Raw genomic sequence first — 19,589 nt, forward strand, 5'->3', positions numbered from 1 at the left:
CTGTAGTGTAGTCACGATATCCCATCCGCTGGTTCAGAAGAGAGAGAGATTCAGAGCTCTTAAAAGACCTAATGATTAAACTGAGCAGGTTCCATTTCAATAATGAGATGAGGCTACGTTTTGAAGGGTTAAGCAGAACTGATTTAATGACCAAACAAGCAGCTTCTTTTATGCAGGTTTTACAGTAAGTTTACCACATGGACCTGGTGGGGCACTGAAGGTGAAAATACAGCAGCCAATCAGTTACAGATTTACAGTAGAAGCACATCCATTAATCACTGTACATTCCTCCCCTCTGCTTAGGAGATAATTGAGTTAATCATTATATTAGCTCAATTATCTCCAAGTTAAAAAAATATATACTTTTTCACATTTTCTGTAACTCTAAAACTATGCATACAATTTAACACAAGTTACATTTTCATAACCAGTCCAATCAGGGAAACAACATATCAAAAAATGAGTCGAATTGGACCGGTGGTTCGGGAGTTAGTTAAAAGGTGGATGTGACCAACCGCTCGCATATTTCCCTGCCCAAAGCCGTTCCACAGATTTAGTCTGTGCGGTCGGTCTATTTTCCCTTTATAATAATGAAGAACCAGTTACAAAAGGCAGTTTGTAACATATCTCCTCTTTTGGGGGGAGACTAACCAGGTACCTGACCTTCTGTCGGTCAGTGCCTAAGTTAGTCTCGCAACCCACCCACAAATAAAAATTGGCAGAGTAGCTCCCCCACAATAAATAGGTTGTAGGGTGAAGGTTCACCACCTTCGGCCTTCCCGGTGTAGATAGGTAAATAGCTGGGGATACTTGGGGGCAGAGGCCAGCGGCGCTCTGCCCGGCTGCCAGCACTTCTGCTGGAGTGAATGTTTTAAAAAATAAGACTTCCAGTTAATTCCTGAACTGATCTGGGTGATTTTTTAATATGTTTGCCACCAAGATCAGGGCTATCAGGGGATGTAACATTTGTGGGGTTTTATGTATTTTTTAGGGTGCTTTTGGGGTGTTTTTAAAAAGTTAGTTTTTGCTGTGCTTGGAGATAATTTGCTTAGAATTAGTACAGTTACTGATTCAATTATCTCCCAAGCAGAGGGGAGCGATTGTGTGCTGTGTGTGGGAGTGTCGTACCTTGTGACCTTATTGTTATTGATCTGTGAAGTCTAAAATCAGTCCCCCACAAGATCCCGGTGGGCGTACCCCTTGCATGGGGATGGTCATATAAGGCCAAGTGTGGCTCCCATTAAAGAGATCCATTTACCCCTTCATGAAGTGTTGGCTCATGTTTGGGGGATTGGAGAATGTAACGGATAACCTGGCACCCCGACTGGGTACCTCCGTTGAAGGATGCTCCTAGCGCTTCCTGAGGGCTCCAAGCACTCCGCCAGACACCATAACCACCACAGACCTCCCAAACCGCTGCAGCTTGGTTGGGGTCTCGCCGTCTCCTACCCACCCTGGGACCTACGACAAGGCTCCAGGCTCCAGTGGGTAAACCTATTTTCCAAGAGAGTAACACAGGAACAAGCACTTAAAATAACTTAGTGATTATAGCAAGGGAGTATGAATAGCATAGCAATCCCTTGTAGCAGATTCCCCCAATAAGAGACAGGACTCTAAAATGAGGGTGAAGTAGAACTGAGGTTTAATGACACATACTATGCTTTTATGCAATTCTTCCATGCAAGGGAACCCACAGACAATTAGGAATTAACCAGTCACCAACTGGTTACCTCCCACACATCCCCTCCCCTTAGCTTGAGAGATAACATAATTAACCGTACAGTTTAAACACACACTTTTACCCAATTACCATAACTCCAAAAGTACACATCACATTCAAATACATTATTAGAAACAGCATAGTTATGGGAACAACATATCCAAATTTCATTCAAATCCGTTCAGCTGTTAGGGAGTTGGCCGGAAGTCTCTTTTGACCGACCGCATGCTCATTCTCAAGAGATGTTTTTTTCAGAATATGTACTACAGTGGCATGTTTAAGGTCAGCAGGAACAGTGCCAGACAGGTTAAAGATGTGTGTTAGGGTAGGCACAAGACAAGGGGAGAGAGATCTGATGAGGTGAGATGGGACAGGATCGAGCGGGCAAGTGGTGGGGCGAGAGGAATGGAGAAGTGCAGCCACCTCTTGTTCAGTAGCCAGGGAGAAAGTCTGGAGAGTAGGGAATGCATGATTTACGTGTGGTTGAAAAAAAGAATGGCAAGGAGGGAAGAATTGTTTCCTTAGCTGTTCAATCTTGTCGGTAAAGTGAATATTTTTGTTCGGTATTTACAGATGAAAATGAAGGAGAGGGACCTCGGTTAATAAAAAGGATAAATTAGTTATTTATTACACATGCGTTTACAGAGGAATAGGTTCTATTTCAACTGTCAAAAGTAAAGACAAATAAGTCAATGGGACCTGATGGAATACACCCAAAGCTATTAAAAGAGCTTAGTGGTGTACTAGCAAAACCATTAACAGATTTTTTTAACCCCTTAACCCCTTAAGGATACGTGACATGTGTGACATGTCATGATTCCCTTTTATTCCAGAAGTTTGGTCCTTAAGGGGTTAAGGACACATGACATGTGTGACATGTCATGATTCCCTTTTATTCCAGAAGTTTGGTCCTTGAGGGACTAACCAATCATTGATAACAGGAGTAGTGCCAGAAGATTGGAAGTTGGCGAATGTTGTGCCCATTCACAAGAAAGGTAATAGGGAGGAGTCGGGCAACTATAGGCCAGTAAGCCTTACTTCAGTAGTGGGGAAAGTGATGGAAACCATGTTAAAGGATAGGATTGTTGAACATCTAAAAACACATGGATTTCAAGATCAGAGACAACATGGGAGATCATGCCAAACTAATCTTATTGATTTTTTTGATTGGGTAACTAAAATTATAGATCAGGGTGGTGCAGTAGACATTGCTTACCTAGATTTCAGTAAGGCTTTTGACACTGTTGCACATAGAAGGCTTATCAATAAACTGCAATATTTAAGTTTGGATTCCAATATTGTTGAATGGGTGAGGCAGTGGCTAAGTGACAGGCAACAGAGGGTTGTAGTCAATGGAGTATATTCGAAGGTTGGGCTTGTCACCAGTGGGGTACCTCAGGGATCTGTACTTGGACCCATTCTCTTTAATATTTTTATTAGTGATATTGCAGAAGGTCTTGATGGTAAGGTATGTCTTTTTGCTGATGATACTAAGATATGTAACAGGGTTGATGTTCCAGGAGGGATAAGCCAAATGGCTAATGATCTAGGTAAACTAGAAAAATGGTCAGAGTTGTGGCAACTGACATTTAATGTGGATAAGTGCAAGATAATGCATCTTGGACGTAAAAACCCAAGGGCAGAGTACAGAATATTTGATAGAGTCCTAACCTCAACAACTGAGGAAAGGGATTTAGGGGTGATTATTTCTGATGACTTAAAGGTAGGCAGACAATGTAATAGAGCAATATGTAAAACAAGATACACCTAGATAAAACAAAAGCAGAGAAAACCCATAGGGAAACACAGTTTAGTGTATATGTCCCTGCTATGAATATTTTGCACTCACAAAATAAAGGAGTATTTCAAGCCCATCAGGTGTCTTTAGATCTTGAAGTATAATTCCTCAGGAGTACATGCAGAAAAAATAAGAACTGGACATAGTGTGAAATCTTAATTGTATAAAAAATCACATTTAATGGAAAAACTTACAGAAAATCAGAAGTAAAAATGCTCATCAAAGATTAAATTCCTCCCTCTGAGATGATGAATGGAAGGAGCAGGTTGCAACATTTATGAAGCAGCTCTACGCGTTTTGTCTATATGTTAGACTTCATCAGGAGCAATAACAATCAAGTATATAAAACAATAATAAAATACAAATACATCAATAAAAGTCCAGTGTCTTCAATTCTTCTTATATAGGTCCTCTGTCAAATTCCACGCCAGAAATTCGCCAATCCGTAAGTCCCATAGCAGCTGTTGTAGATCTTTTCAAATTCGAGTCCGTCTATGGACTTCCGCATTGTCACTGTGGAACGCACATGCATTCCACCTACCCGGAAGATATCCTCCCTTTTCGACGCATTTCCAAATACGTCATCTTTCCACATGCGTTCCACCTCAGCCGCGGCCGAGAGATGTGAATACAGAAGGAGGAAAAAAATGTGTATGAGTACATAAATTCACATAAAATAAAGTAATTAACATAAATAAAAGGCATAAGTGAATGCCCCCATCACTGGTTCAGACATTAAATATCTATAGATATGCTTGATGGAATTTACATCTAATCTAAATAGTATATCAAATAAAAAATACATAAAAAGAGTAAATGGGGATATTAGAAGGGAGGGATACTGGAATATGCAAACTATAATGAAAATAAACATCAATGAATGAATAAAATACATAATAAAAATAAATATAAAATAAAATAAAAAATAAATAATAAAGATAATGATGAATTAAAAATAATAGTAATTAAAAAAAACAAATTAGGTCAAAATCCACATTCAACCCGTAGGGTTGAAGTGTTCTAAGTTTGTGGATCCAGTATCCCTCTCTTTGTTTAAGTCTTGTGATAATATCTCCTCCTCTTACACCAAGAGAAATTTGCTCTATGACCACCCAAGAAAGATTGCGTGAATGGAATTGCAGCTATCCATTACAGTGTACTGGTACAGAATGATTTTTTTACATTTTTCCTGATATTATTTTTATGTTCTAAGAAACGAGTTTTGGCTGGTCTCCCCGTTCTCCCCACATACTGTGCACCACATCCACATGAGAGGAGGTACACAACATGCGAGGAAGAACAGGTGACTCTTCCCTGAATGAGGAAAGTCTCTTTAGTGATAAAACTTGAGAAAGAGCGTGTATGGGATGGTAATCCTCTGCACGCTTTACATGAGCCACAAGTGTAGAATCCTCTGCTACTCTCTATTTTTCTATTGATTGTATTCTGGAAGTGACTAGGTGTTAAGTATGTAGACAAGCTCTTGCCTTTCCTATAAACAATGTGAGGATATTTGGGTAGTTGTGGACCTATAAATTCATCAAATTTTAAAATATTAAAATGCTTTTTGAAAATTGTATTAATGGCAAAGGCCTTAGAATTATCTTGAGTGTGAAATGAAAACTCAAAACGCTTATTGGAATTATTTACCGGTTTAACCTTATCTGCCAAAAGATTACCTCTATCAGTGTTTTTGACCCTTTCCACCTCTCTATCAAGTATTCCCTTCTCGTAACAATTTTCGATGAATTTATTGGTCAGGATGGCAGCCTGTTCTAAATATACATCTTGATTAGAGCAGTTTCTTCGTAATCGAGTATACTGGCTCGCATGTTGTGTACCTCCTCTCATGTGGATGTGGTGCACAGTATGTGGGGAGAACGGGGAGACCAGCCAAAACTCGTTTCTTAGAACATAAAAATAATATCAGGAAAAATGTAAAAAAATCATTCTGTACCAGTACACTGTAATGGATAGCTGCAATTCCATTCACGCAATGTTTCTTGGGTGGTCATAGAGCAAATTTCTCTTGGTGTAAGAGGAGGAGATATTATCACAAGACTTAAACAAAGAGAGGGATACTGGATCCACAAACTTAGAACACTTCAACCCTACGGGTTGAATGTGGATTTTGACCTAATTTGTTTTTTTTAATTACTATTATTTTTAATTCATCATTATCTTTATTATTTATTTTTATTTTATTTTATATTTATTTTTATTATGTATTTTATTCATTCATTGATGTTTATTTTCATTATAGTTTGCATATTCCAGTATCCCTCCCTTCTAATATCCCCATTTACTCTTTTTATGTATTTTTTATTTTATATACTATTTAGATTAGATGTAAATTCCATCAAGCATATCTATAGATATTTAATGTCTGAACCAGTGATGGGGGCATTCACTTATGCCTTTTATTTATGTTAATTACTTTATTTTATGTGAATTTATGTACTCGTACACATTTTTTTCCCCCCTTCTGTATTCACATCTCTCGGCCGCGGAAAGATGAGGTATTTGGAAATGCGTTGAAAAGGGAGGATTTCTTCCGGGTAGGTGGAACGCATGTGCGTTCCACAGTGACAATGCGGAAGTCCATAGATGGACTCGAATTTGAAAAGATCTACAACAGCTGCTATGGGACTTACGGATTGAAGACACTGGACTTTTATTGATGTATTTGTATTTTATTATTGTTTTATATACTTGATTGTTATTGCTCCTGATGAAGTCTAACATATAGACAAAACGCGTAGAGCTGCTTCATAAATGCTGCAACCTGCTCCTTCCATTCATCATCTCAGAGGGAGGAATTTAATCTTTGATGAGCATTTTTACTTCTGATTTTCTGTAAGTTTTTCCATTAAATGTGATTTTTTTATACAATTAAGATTTCACACTATGTCCAGTTCTTCTTTTTTCTGCATGTACTCCTGAGGAATTATACTTCAAGATCTAAAGACACCTGATGGGCTTGAAATACTCCTTTATTTTGTGAGTGCAAAATATTCATAGCAGGGACATATACACTAAACTGTGTTTCCCTATGAGTGTTCTCTGCTTTTGTTTTATCTAGGTGTATCTTGTTTTACATATTGGTTTGTGAGGATCTGAGGAATCCTTTGTTACAGCCTAGACCCAGAGGGAAGTAATCAATCTTTCCTCCCTAACCTATTGCTGCACCTGGGTGGTTTTTTTTGTGTGTATATATATATATATATATATATATATATATATATATATATATATATATAATGTAATAGAGCAGCAGGAAATGCTAGCAGAATGCTTGGTTGTATAGGGAGAGGTATTAGCAGTAGAAAGAGGGAAGTGCTCATGCCATTGTACAGAACACTGGTGAGACCTCACTTGGAGTACTGTACACAGTACTGGAGACCCTATCTTCAGAAGGATATTGATACCTTAGAGAGAGTTCAAAGAAGGGCTACTAAACTGGTTCATGGATTGCAGGATAAAACTTACCAGGAAAGGTTAAAGGATCTTAAGATGTATAGCTTGGAGGAAAGACGAGACAGGGGGGATATGATAGAAACATTTAAATATATAAAGGGAATCAACACAGTAAAGGAGGAGACTATATTTAAAAGAAGAAAAACTACCACAACAAGAGGACATAGTCTTAAATTAGAGGGACAAAGGTTTAAAAATAATATCAGGAAGTATTACTTTACTGAGAGGGTAGTGGATGCATGGAATAGCCTTCCAGCTGAAGTGGTAGAGGTTAGCACAGTAAAGGAGTTTAAGCATGCGTGGGATAGGCATAAGGCTATCCTAACTATAAGATAAGGCCAGAGACTAATGAAAGTATTTAGAAAATTGGGCAGACAAGATGGGCCGAATGGTTCTTATCTGCCGTCACATTCTATGTTTCTAAGTAGCTTGCAAAGCTATCAGCTGTAAGGTTAGTTTGGGGGGTGGCCACAGCAGGACGGAGAAGGGAATTAAAGGTGTCAAAGAAACGTCTGGGATTGCGGGAGCATGAACTACTGAGAGAGCAAAAGTATGATTGTTTTGCGAGGGCAAGGGCAGCGCTGTATGAAAGCAACATGAATCTGTAATGGAGAAAGTCTGCCTGGGTGCGAGACTTCCTCCAGGAGCGTACAGCACAATGGGAGCAACTCTGCAGATAGTGTATTGATTTATTATGCCAAGGTTGGGGTCGTGTCCTCCTCGAGGTGCATGTTTGGAGCGGGGCTGCAGCGTTCAAGGCAGATGTGCGGGTAGTGTTTGTAGCGGACTGGACTCTGCACCAGAGTCTGCCCCAGTTTGCTGGAGGGACTGCTTGCTAGCCTCCTGCCCTGCGACTATGGCCCTGGGATGGATTGCCCTTCAAGGCACCATATTTGGGCTTATGGACCTTTATTGTACAGTGCTGGTCCTTTTAAAAACAGTGTACGGACTCATGGAAACTTTTTTGACACCTTTTCTTCCTCTGGGAAGGTGAGGCTCTTCGCCTCCCCCAGCTCCATTGTTCTCCAGCAGGGCGTTGTCCCAGGGACACTGCCAGACCAGTGGGAACTGGTTTTGGCAGGTAAAGCCATGCTGGTAAGTGATAATAAAGGGACCTGACCTAACTTTTTAACCCTAGATGGATTCATGTGATTTTTACATATGTTGCTCCCCAAGTTATGCTGATCACAGAAATATAATTTTATTCGTATGTGATGTAAAATCAGGGACTTATGAAAATTTTATAAAAGTGTAACTTTTCAGCTTGGAGATAATTTAGTAGATACAGTAATTGACTCAATTATCTCCTAAGCAGAGGGGAGGAATATGCTGGGTGTGTTTCTACTGTCCCATTGTGTCTGATTGGCTGTTGTACTTGCATTGTATGTGTGGTAATGTGTTTATTGGTTGTTCTGCAAAACCCTGTGGGCAGTATTATGTTTTGTGGATGGTAAATAAAAGAGGCTGTATGTGCCAGCACAAGGAGTTCCTGCTTAACCCTCAAAGTGAAGTGTCGTCTCATTATTGGGGGAGGATTTATTGTATGCTGTTCCAGTTTGACTGCTAGGAGTGAAAACCTATACGTATGGTTTCCTATTCAACTGTCTACAGCATTTATATGCTTGAGAGTACTTATGCGCTTCTCTGATTCGGTGGTTGTGGTGTCTGTTGCAGTGCTCAGGAAACGCTAGGAGCATCCTTCAACGGTGGTACCCAGTCGGGGTGGCAGGCGATCCGTTACAGTGTTGTATTTGGATATGGCCAGTGAGGGACAGGAGAGGGAAGGGATGGATAGCAGTTGTGAATCAATGTCAGCTGACAGCTGCTGGGGGTCAATAGAGTTAAGGTTCCTTCTGAGCTGAGGGGGGTTAGGCCGAGGTTGTTGGGTGAGGGGGTAATTGAGAGCAACCGATAGGAGCTGGTGATCAGAGAGAGGAAATGGAGTGTTGCAGATATTAGATACTGTGCATGACTAAGAGAAAATAAGGTTGAGGGTATTGCCAGCTACATGAGTGGGAGAACTAGCCCACTGCAATAGTCTAAGGGAGGAAGTAATTGAAAGTAGTTTAGAGGTGTAACGGATCGACGGGCACCCCGACTGGGTACCTTTGTTGAAGGATGCTCCTAGCGCTTCCTGAGGACTCCAAGCACTGCAGTAGACACCACAACCACCGAACCGGAGAAGCATATGAATGGTCTCACGCATATGAATGCTGTAAACAGCTGAACAGGAAAAGCATACAATCCGCTTACACTCCTGGCAATCAGCATACAATCCAATTCCCCCAATAACGAGACGACACTTCATTTTGAGGTTAAGCAGAACTGACTGTACTGGCACATACAGCCTCTTTTATTCAGAATCCACAAACATAGTACTGCCCACAGGGTTTTGAAATACAACCAATCAATCCGTACAATACACACAGACACTCCCACACAAAATCCTCCCCTCTGCCTGTGATATGACTACTGAACACAATGGGTAATATAATTATCACAGGCAGAGAAAAACAGTTTTTACAATATATTCATAACTTCCAAAATATACATGCCATTCACATAAAACATAGATTTTCAGAATCAGCATGCTTGAAATATACACACTCAAAAATCAGGGCAATCGATTCAGGGGTTAAAAAGTTAAGGGAAAGTCCTATTCTGCCCAAAACCAGTTCCACAGAGTCTTCCATCCTGGAGATAATTGGGAAGTAATCCAATTATCTCCAAGGACAGAGGCAAAACTCCATTAGCCACGTGGTAGCAAAATACAATCAAATACATAAAAATATTTAACTGTGCAGCCATTGCATAAAACAGGTACATTCAACATATCCCCAGATAGCTTAGATCTGAGCGCACATTATGACTGAATGGCGCTCAGATCACTTACATACAGTTCAATCGCCATGGATGTTTACTAACACTCGTTGCAGGGAACAGTTTTACTTTTTCTTCAGTTATCTTCTTGTAATCTTCTTGCAGCAGAATCTTTTTAGTTATTCATTAAGACTTAAATCTTGCCCATGCTTTCTCCACCAGTAAATGTAGGAAATTAGCTGATCCTGAGATGTTTGTCACATCAGAGTTCCAATAATCAAATCGTCTTGCAGCCTTAAAATGTATATTTATTCAAACAATACACGGCATCTCAAAATAACATAAAATCTTTGCACACATCTGTACCAATACAGCAATATGTATGCACTTAAGTTAATATCCATTTTTGATGTTTAGTATTGGTGATGAATAGCTATCTGCAAAAGGTATTACATGTCATCTAAGAATTCAGTTAATTAGGATAAGGTTATTTGATTATTTAAAATAAGTTTAAAAAAGGGATGTGGCTTAATCACCATTCTGTCCAATCTATTATTAAAGTCATACGTTATAATAATGGTTACACTTGGGAGGTTAAATAGAATTTACACATATATTTAAATGAATACATTCAGAAAAATGCCTTTCTTAATACACATGGGAGTCTTGCCTGGAATGCTGGGTCGAAGGTTATATTAACAGTGGGCCTTCATCATTGATATACAATGGACATATGTTCTACAACTGATATTAGATGTCTAGGTAGGGCCTCTCAGTTCCTGTGTATGAAAGAAGTCGGAAATCATGTAATTTGCAACTAATACAAGAATGCTAATAATAATATTACAAATATAAAATCCTAAAACACATTAGATATTTTAAAGCTCATTAAATATTTTTAAGAAGGTTGACATTTGACTCCAAATTATGAGTGACTGATTGGCATATGACACAAAATTAGTATATTTATTAGTTATGGTCTCAGCTGCATTGTATGCCCTAAGAAAACCCTAGAAAATTTGAAGTAAACATAACCTTTGCTTGAAGTCTGTATTAACATGGGGGTTGGGGGAAGTAGCATTTCACTCTGTAACAGACAGAACATACAATCACAATGTATCCTGAGTTGCTGGAAAGTCATCATATGTACGTTAATAATCAAAGTGATAAGACAATAGTATACACACTAACAACAGAATAATAAATCTGCTAAATTGAAAGGGTCCCAGGTGTACCTCACTAACACCCAAAATAGTAAACAGTGAAACCTCATCCAATAAGCATACACTATTAAGATACAACCTGGAGAGTAAAAAACAAGTGGAACTGAACAGCAGTGTGATGGGAATTGTCAACTGGAGAGAATTCCAACTTGGGCAATGCGTTTCGTCCAAACTTTGTATCATATCCCTGAAGAAGTCCCTGATACAAAGTTTGGACGAAACGCGTTGCCCAAGTTGGAATTCTCTCCAGTTGACAATTCCCATCACACTGCTGTTCAGTTCCACTTGGAGATATGTTTCCTAACATCTTTATGTCTGTAAGTGCAATCTAATAAATATATTTTGTATTTTTCTTACATACTTCATGATGTATGGTTCTTTTTATCCATTCCTTTGAAGATATTCATATTGCTTGAATCTACTATCAAGATACCCAAACCCCAAGGGGGTGAGAGGCCTGATTTCTACTTTTGTTTGTGAGTTTGCTACTAGCACCACATTTCTCACCATTATAATACTGGATTATGCTATGATTTGTATTTTTTCATTATTTTAGATTCAATATTATTCTTATATAGAATATTCCAGCTCTAGTTTTTACTCTCCAGGTTGTATCTTAATAGTGTATGCTTATTGGATGTGGTTTCCACTTTTTTGTTTCATCATACGTACGTTGACTGCTACTATCACAGTTACTACGTACAGTGTCAGCATGATCAAAATTCACAATACAAGATATTTTATTTCTCTGTTAAGGCATGGATGACTTATACAATTTTAGAGTAGATGGTGGGAACCGCACTCAATCCAAACGGCCAAGGGTGCTCCAGATCAGGACCAGCAATCCCAGGACAATATACAAAGAAGAAAAGATCACAGGCACTCCAAATGTTAAGCCGTATGCAGCTTTAATGTAACAAAATGCAACGCAACGTTTCGATCTAAAAAAAACCTTTGTTGGTCGAAACGTTGCGTTGCATTTTGTTACATTAAAGCTGCATACGGCTTAACATTTGGAGTGCCTGTGATCTTTTCTTCTTTATACAATTTTAGAGACTCATCACCTGTGTGAGATCTCTGATGTCTATCAAGATTAGGTTAAACGAAAAATCATTTTCCACATTCAGAACATGAAAACGGTTTCTCTCCTGTGTGAGTTCGCTGATGACTGACAAGTTTTGATTTATTGATAAAACATTTTCCACATTCAGAACATGAAAACTGTTTCTCTCCTGTGTGAGTTCGCTGATGAATGACAAGATGTGAATGTTGCCCAAAACATTTTCCACATTCAGAACATGAGAACGGTTTCTCTCCTGTGTGTGTTCTCTGATGACGGACAAGATGTGAATGTTGCCCAAAACATTTTCCACATTCAGAACATGAGAATGGTTTCTCTCCTGTATGAGTTCTTTGATGATCTACAAACACTGATTTTCTACGAAAACATTTTCCACATTCAGAACATGAGAACGGTTTCTCTCCTGTGTGAGTTCTCCGATGACTGACAAGACTTGAATGTTGCCGAAAACATTTTCCACATTCAGAACATGAAAACGGTTTCTCTCCTGTGTGAGTTCTCTGATGACTGACAAGACTTGAATGTTGTTGAAAACATTTTCCACATTCAGAACATGAGAACGGTTTCTCTCCTGTGTGTGTTCTCTGATGAATGACAAGAGTTGAATGTTGCCCAAAACATTTTCCACATTCAGAACATGAGAACGGTTTCTCTCCTGTGTGTGTTTTCTGATGACTGACAAGATGTGAATGTTGCCCAAAACATTTTCCACATTCAGAACATGAGAACGGTTTCTCTCCTGTATGAGTTCTTTGATGATCTACAAACACTGATTTTTTAAGAAAACATTTTCCACATTCAGAACATGAGAACGGTTTCTCTCCTGTGTGAGTTCGCTGATGACGCACAAGCGCTGCATTTTTGCTGAAACATTTTTTACATTCAGAACACGAGAACGGTGTCTCTCCTGTGTGAGTTTTCTGATGACAGACAAGATGTGAATGTTGCTGAAAACATTTTCCACATTCAGAACATGAGAACGGTTTCTCTCCAGTGTGAGTTCGCTGATGACAAACAAGCTCTGCTTTAGTGACAAAACATTTTCCACATTCAGAACATGAGAAAGGTTTCTCTCCTGTGTGAGCTTTCTGATGACGGACAAGCTCTGCTTTAGTGACAAAATATTTTCCACATTCACTACAAAAGAAAGGTTTCTCTCCTGTGTGAGTTCGCTGATGACGGACAAGTTTTGATTTATTGATAAAACATTTTCCACATTCAGAACATGAAAACCGTTTCTCTCCTGTGTGAGTTCTCTGCTGTCTAGCAAGAGTTTCTTTATGACTAAAACATCTTCCACTTTCAGAACATGAGAATGGTTTGGGGTTTATGTTTACTATCTCCTGTGAGAACATATAGGAATCTGAGAAAATGCTTGATTTTTCAGAGTTAAAGTCCTTGGTTCTGTTATTAAAAGATTTCTTCATAGCATTGCTTCGTGTATTTCTTTCAGTAAAATCTCTCCTGACAAATACTCCTGAAAGAAATATACTGGGAATTAAAGGAAATCGGTCACTAGAAATTATTGTTTGACATACTAATTACAATATTTTTTTTTTAATAGTTAAGAAATACAACCATAAGGTGTCAGTGACTGAGAAGAAATTAAAGCGGCACTGTCATGCCGAACTTACCTTTCCCCAATCAATTCCTCTTCTCTCCCTCTGTCAGGATCTGTTATTCATGTCTTGCGGTCTGCTCTAGTTTTCTTTAAAACATAAGACAAATTTCACTTGCCTTGTGGAAGTTTCCTACACCATGACCAGCGGAGGAACAAAGTGTGCTTTATTTCCGGTGGTCAGATACATTTTCCCATAATTCTTAGCTTTCCTCCCTGTTCCTACCATGCTTCCTGTCAGTATTGCCGAACGTTCTGTCACCAAGACAGAACGCCGGCAAAACTGCCAAATTGCGTCCTATCATAATGAGAACAGTATCTCCATTTGTGTTAGAACGCAATTCGCGACTTTGTTCATATCGGAATTTTATTCGAATTAATGAAACTCCAATCCTATTAATTACCACGGCTGCATCTTGCATTACTTTAGTAGATAGCTCCCTAATACCGTGGGAATTAGGGAGCTATCTACCAAAAGGCTGAATGACCTTGTAACAAAAAACCCTGTTTTATCCTTATAATTGCTGCATGGAACTGTGAACAAAGACTATTTGTTTTATTTAGCATTCCCTCGAAAGGACTGATCGTGCATTTGGCTATACTGTTCGTATACAGAATTTTCTGTTGAACGACCGACCACCCAGAGTAGGAGTGTGGCACCAATTTACCCCGTTGACCTGTGGAATACCGCAAACACCTTAACATTCTAATGGATCAACAGGGTGGTAGGCATTTGTTTATGCATTTTGTCTAGTCTAACGCACTCAGCGGTGTTTGGTCAGCGACCGCGTGGAACTGATTTTGACTACCTTTTTCCACGAACACCGCTGAACTTCTACCTTCTGTGCTTTCAACTAGAACCCTACGATCAAGGCGCTAATTTGTGAACGTATACATCCGAACAATCTGCGTTCAATGATGGGAAGTACGAACGGTTCCATTTGTGCATTTTACACATATTACAAAGGGAAAATAGACCGACTGCAGAGATTGAAATTGTGGAACTATTTTGGGCAGAGAACAGTCGTTCACATCCACATTTTTACTAACTCCCGAACCCCTTGTCCAATTCGTGCCATTTTTGGATATATTGTTCCCCTGAATGTATTGGTTATGATATGTAACTTTTGTTAAAACCCCAGGCATATTTTTTAAGTTTTGAAAAATTTGGAAAAGATTTTCAGCTTGGAGATAATTGAACTGATACGATTAACTCAATTATCTCCTAAGCAGAGGGGAGGAATGTCTTGTAATTAATGGGTGTGCTTTTACTGTGATATTGTAACTGATTGGCTGCTGTACTTTCATTGTTGGTGCCCCACCAGGTCCAGTGGATGGTAACATTACTGTAAAAACCTGCATAAAAGCAGCTGCTGTGTGGTCATTAAATCAGTTTTACTTCACCCTTCAAAACGTAGCCTCGTCTCGTTATTGAACCTGCTCAGCATAATCACTAACTCTTTTAAAAGCTCTGCTTTTTTCTCTATTCTGATCCAGCGGATGGGATATCGCAACTCTACTACAACACAGCGTCTTGACAGGAAGGACGTCTCCAACGGCTGATACCCCTCTACAATCTATCAACCTCTACAACCTAAATTGGTCTTTCAGCCAAATTTACGAATACTAAGTAAAGATGACTTAGTATTAAGTAAATTCTGCCCCTACTCGCTATATTGTGAGTAGGGGCATGCCTAGTAAACAGTGAGCAGCCAGTGGTGGGGGGGGGGGGCTATTTTCCTCCCCCCGAGCGGCAGGTGGGGCCCTAAATAACAATAAGAGGGGTGGGTTATTGTCCTCCCCCACTCCCCACCCTACAGCAGTGAGTGGGGGTCCTAACGAACAAGCTGAACAGTCGCAAGATAGATGGGCTCCTGCTCTAAAAGCCGATTACCGGTGAATACTCAAAATAATCGAGACTCTACATGAACCAGGGCGCAAAACCTGGGTCCAGGACACGCTGGAGACCATCCTGATACTTTATCCGAGTGACTTCGGTGATCAGAGACCCGAAGTGGCACAGCACGGCCTGCTTGTGACGGAGCTGGGGAGAGACGGCCGCTCTCCTCGCCCTTACTGCGGGGGTGTGAAACCACTGAAACTCTACCCGTTCCACCCCCGGACCGGCGGGGGTTAACCCGGTCCGCTTCTAAGAGGCGACCCACCTGTAAAAAAAAAAAAATCAAAAAATAGTGCTGGGCGAGCAAAACATGCGGGCAGAGCCAAGCAAAATGGCGGACGCCACGTGTGATGTCAAGCAACACCGATAACAGCCTGACTTGCTGACCAGGATAAGCGACCTATTTAACGCCTTCTGGGGAAAATTAGCACTTAGGGAGCAGCAGGCTAAAAGACACAAACAGGAGGAACACTTACCAAAGGCGCAGCCGACACAATCCCTTCACAGGTGCGCACACCCTCGAACACAGAGGGCCCAGACATGGCGCCGAAGACCCCACACGGGCATACAAGCTCACAGGCCGAAACCCAATGCTGGCTAAGTTCCAACACAAGGAAAATCCGAACCCACCTAAATCCAGAGAACCGCAGCAAATCCAGAGAAGTGCAGCTACTCCTGCCCCTGAATACAGGGCAAGCCAAGACTTGGATGGTGCAAAGCACCCAGTGCGGGTCTCAGGACCACCCGGACAGCCCCGACGAGCTTCACAATGCCCGCTCCACATCCACACTAAACCTGTGGGTCCCTCCACTGGAAGGCTACTGAACCTGGCAAAGACACACTCCGGGCTGGTAATACCGAGACAGCGGGCCGGGAGGGCCCTTCAAGTAAAGCTCACTGATAAAAGTTCCCAGGGACTGTACTAGGCACTCAGAGGGGATCGGCTGAGCGTAGGCACACGAACGAAGCCTGCCAGGCATACACCTCGCTACAACTGGACTCCCTCACCACACCTCATAACATAAGACCTGCATTTATATGTTAGATTAGTGTACAGTAATAGTCTTTAACCTGCTGTTATTTTATTTTACTTTAATTCCTACAGAATTTTTGCCTTTGTTTTTTCTATGTGATAACCTAAATTGCATTGCATTAGACCACTTGCCAACATAACTTAAGGCAGCAATCCAAGCCTGTTTATATATGGCATAACACTGATGGTTTACTTTTTTTTGTCTAAAACATGCTGTTACTGAATTGAGCATAACGGCATCCTCTTTAGCAGGAAAAGCAATGTTATATGTTTTGCTGCCTTTGTTTGTTTCTTTAAAGTGAGAATTTATTCTGAGTTCCATATGTTGTGTATTAAGCGCCGAGTAACATACTAACGCTCACCTCCTTAGCAAGTACTCCTAAGCAATAATTTCCCTATAACCCTGACACCAAGGCATTGATGACCATAACTTGTGGCGCAGATCAAATATTGTTTTATGGCACTATGTCCTATCTAAGCGTGTACCTCTCTAGTCCTGATAACAGACCGGGAGAAGGTGCCTGAAAAGCCATATCAATGCAGATACAAAGATAACTGCTCACCCAAGCAATGTTAATACTGTACGCCTGCATGGAAATGCTCTAACCTCTAGACCTAATCTTACGTTATTTCATTTTACATGCTCTATTATTGTTGCCTTGTCAGATTAACGCATCAATCTATACCATATTAAAAAATGTGCACTGTTCAATCATTAAAATAGTGAGGGGGAAATAAGATAACTAACTTGTAAAGAAAAATAAAACTTACCATTTGATTTCTTCTTTTTTCAAAAATCTTTTGAATTTTTCTTAAATCTTCATTTTTCAGCCCCAAAAAAGGCCAAATAAAAAACCATCATACTTGTCGAACTTAAAATAAAATAAAAAACCCGGGCGCAAAAACAAAAAAACCTGACGCTAATTTTTTTTTAATTCACCTCCATGGGTGAAGATGGATTAATTTTTTTTAGCGTCAGGTTATTTCTTTTTGCACTCGGGTTTATTTTATTTTAAATTCGACGAGTATGATGGTTTTTTATTTGGCCTTTTTGGGGGCTGAAAATTTAAGATTTTAGAAAAATGAAGATTTTAGAAAAAAACTGCAATTTTACTCACCGTAAATTCCTTTTTCCTTAATATGGTGGCAGCACAATAGGGATGTACTCTTTCCATAGGCAAGCATCTGAAAGAAATCATCAATTAACATAAAAAGTTCCCCCCCCTACCAGGTATAAGAGACCCTGCAGCCTTAAGACCTCAGTACGTGTCAAGAAAACCACAGCGGAATCACAAAAACCTCAAAAAAACGTATTAATTAGATAAAGGGAGGGTGTGCTGTACTGCCACCATATTAAGGAAAAAAGAATTTACGGTGAGTAAAATTGCAGTTTTTCCTGGCATATGGTGGCAGTACAATAGGGATATATCGAGATCCCAAGTAAGTATTTCCTATTGCAAGGGCCTTGATTCCGCTCTGGCCCATTTTACTGCTGGAATCGTAGAGGTCAGATGACCCAAAACCTGCATGGCTTTTCTTACGGAACATTCTGATACCTGAAGAAGTTTCATTATCAACCTCTTAACTTTGTCTTCTTCTTGCTTGAAAGATGAATTGACAGGGTATCTGACTTGATCAAAAACCCTAAAAATAGGATGGACTTTGAAGGGGTAAGATGTGACTTTTCTAGATTTATAATTAGGCCAAAACAGCTTATAACACCTTGTGCCCGAAATCAGCGTCAGAGGCAGAGAATACATCTAGTCTGTAATGCTTCACAAAGGTGTTGAAATAAGACCAGGTAGCTGCTTTACATATCTCTTCCGGAGATGCACATGCTTTTTCGGCCCAAGACGTAGCCATGGCTCTAGTGGAATATGCTTTCAAGGAAGTAGGCATAGGAAGGTTCGATGAAGAATAAGCCAACTTTATAAACTCTACCAGCCATCTTGCCAACGTGGCTTTGGACACTACTTGACCTTTGAATTTTCCAAAGAAATTCACAAAAAAAGATCAGTTTTTCTATATGTAGAGGAGCGTTCTAAGTAGATTTTAAGCGACCTTCCTACATCCAGTAGGTTCCAATCAAATTCCCAATCCGGCTCAGCTGGACTAATGAAGGAAGGCAGACAAATAGGTTGGTTAATAACTTTGGAGGAGATGACTTTTGGAAGAAATGAAGGCTTAGGGAAGATAACCACTTTATCCGGATAAAACTTAGTAAAGTCAGGCGAAGAGGACAGCGCCTGCAGTTCCCCAATTCTCCTAGCTGAAGTAATTGCTACTAGAAACACGGATTTTAGGGCCACATTCTTCAAAGAGGCGTTTTCTAGCGGCTCAAAAGGTTGAGAACAAAGAAATTTCAAAACTAAGGACAAATCCCAAGAGGGAAACCAGACTTTTATAGGAGGCCTTTAAAAATCTCCTAATGAGAGGATTAGAAGCCCAATTCTTTACCAAAAAATGACTCAGAGCAGAAGCTTGGACCTTGAGGGTAGACCGACTAAAACCCTGTAAAAGACCATCTTGCAAAAAATTAAGGATTGTGTCAGCAGACGGATGGGATCTAATGCCATCTTTAGTAATGCACCAGTGAAGAAATCTTGTCCAAATCTTCAAGTATATAGAAGAGGTGGAGTTTAAAAGCAATTGAATGTTGTCTACCCCCCGAATGTGAACGGCTGAAATGTCTTCCAGATGGTACTGAGCCCAGGACATAAGAAGATACTTTTTTTTACTTTTGTACTGCCTTGTTTGTTCAGGTAGGACACAGTAGTCGGATTGTCCGACTGGATCTTTACAGCTTTCCCGAAATTGAAAACTTCGAACTGTTGAAGGGCGTAGAAGACTGCTAGCATTTCTCTGAAATTTGACGATTCCTTTCTTTCGTCTTTTGACCAAACACCCTGTCTTAAGTGA

The 19,589-nt window shown here is 40.0% G+C and overlaps 1 protein-coding gene across 1 annotated transcript in view; it reads right to left on the reverse strand.

Moving 5' to 3' along the window:
- Positions 1–12,094: 12,094 nt before the first annotated feature.
- LOC134568457 (oocyte zinc finger protein XlCOF7.1-like) overlaps positions 12,095–19,589 on the reverse strand; it is a 42,465-nt gene continuing 34,970 nt past the window's right edge. The window contains exon 2 of the mRNA XM_063427059.1: positions 12,095–13,596. Within this exon, the coding sequence (XP_063283129.1) occupies positions 12,149–13,546 (1,398 nt within the window). The 5' untranslated portion in view covers positions 13,547–13,596 and the 3' untranslated portion in view covers positions 12,095–12,148. The remainder of the gene's footprint in view (positions 13,597–19,589) is intronic.

The sequence above is a fragment of the Pelobates fuscus genome, chromosome 7, assembly GCF_036172605.1.
Source record: "Pelobates fuscus isolate aPelFus1 chromosome 7, aPelFus1.pri, whole genome shotgun sequence".
NCBI lineage: Eukaryota > Metazoa > Chordata > Amphibia > Anura > Pelobatidae > Pelobates > Pelobates fuscus.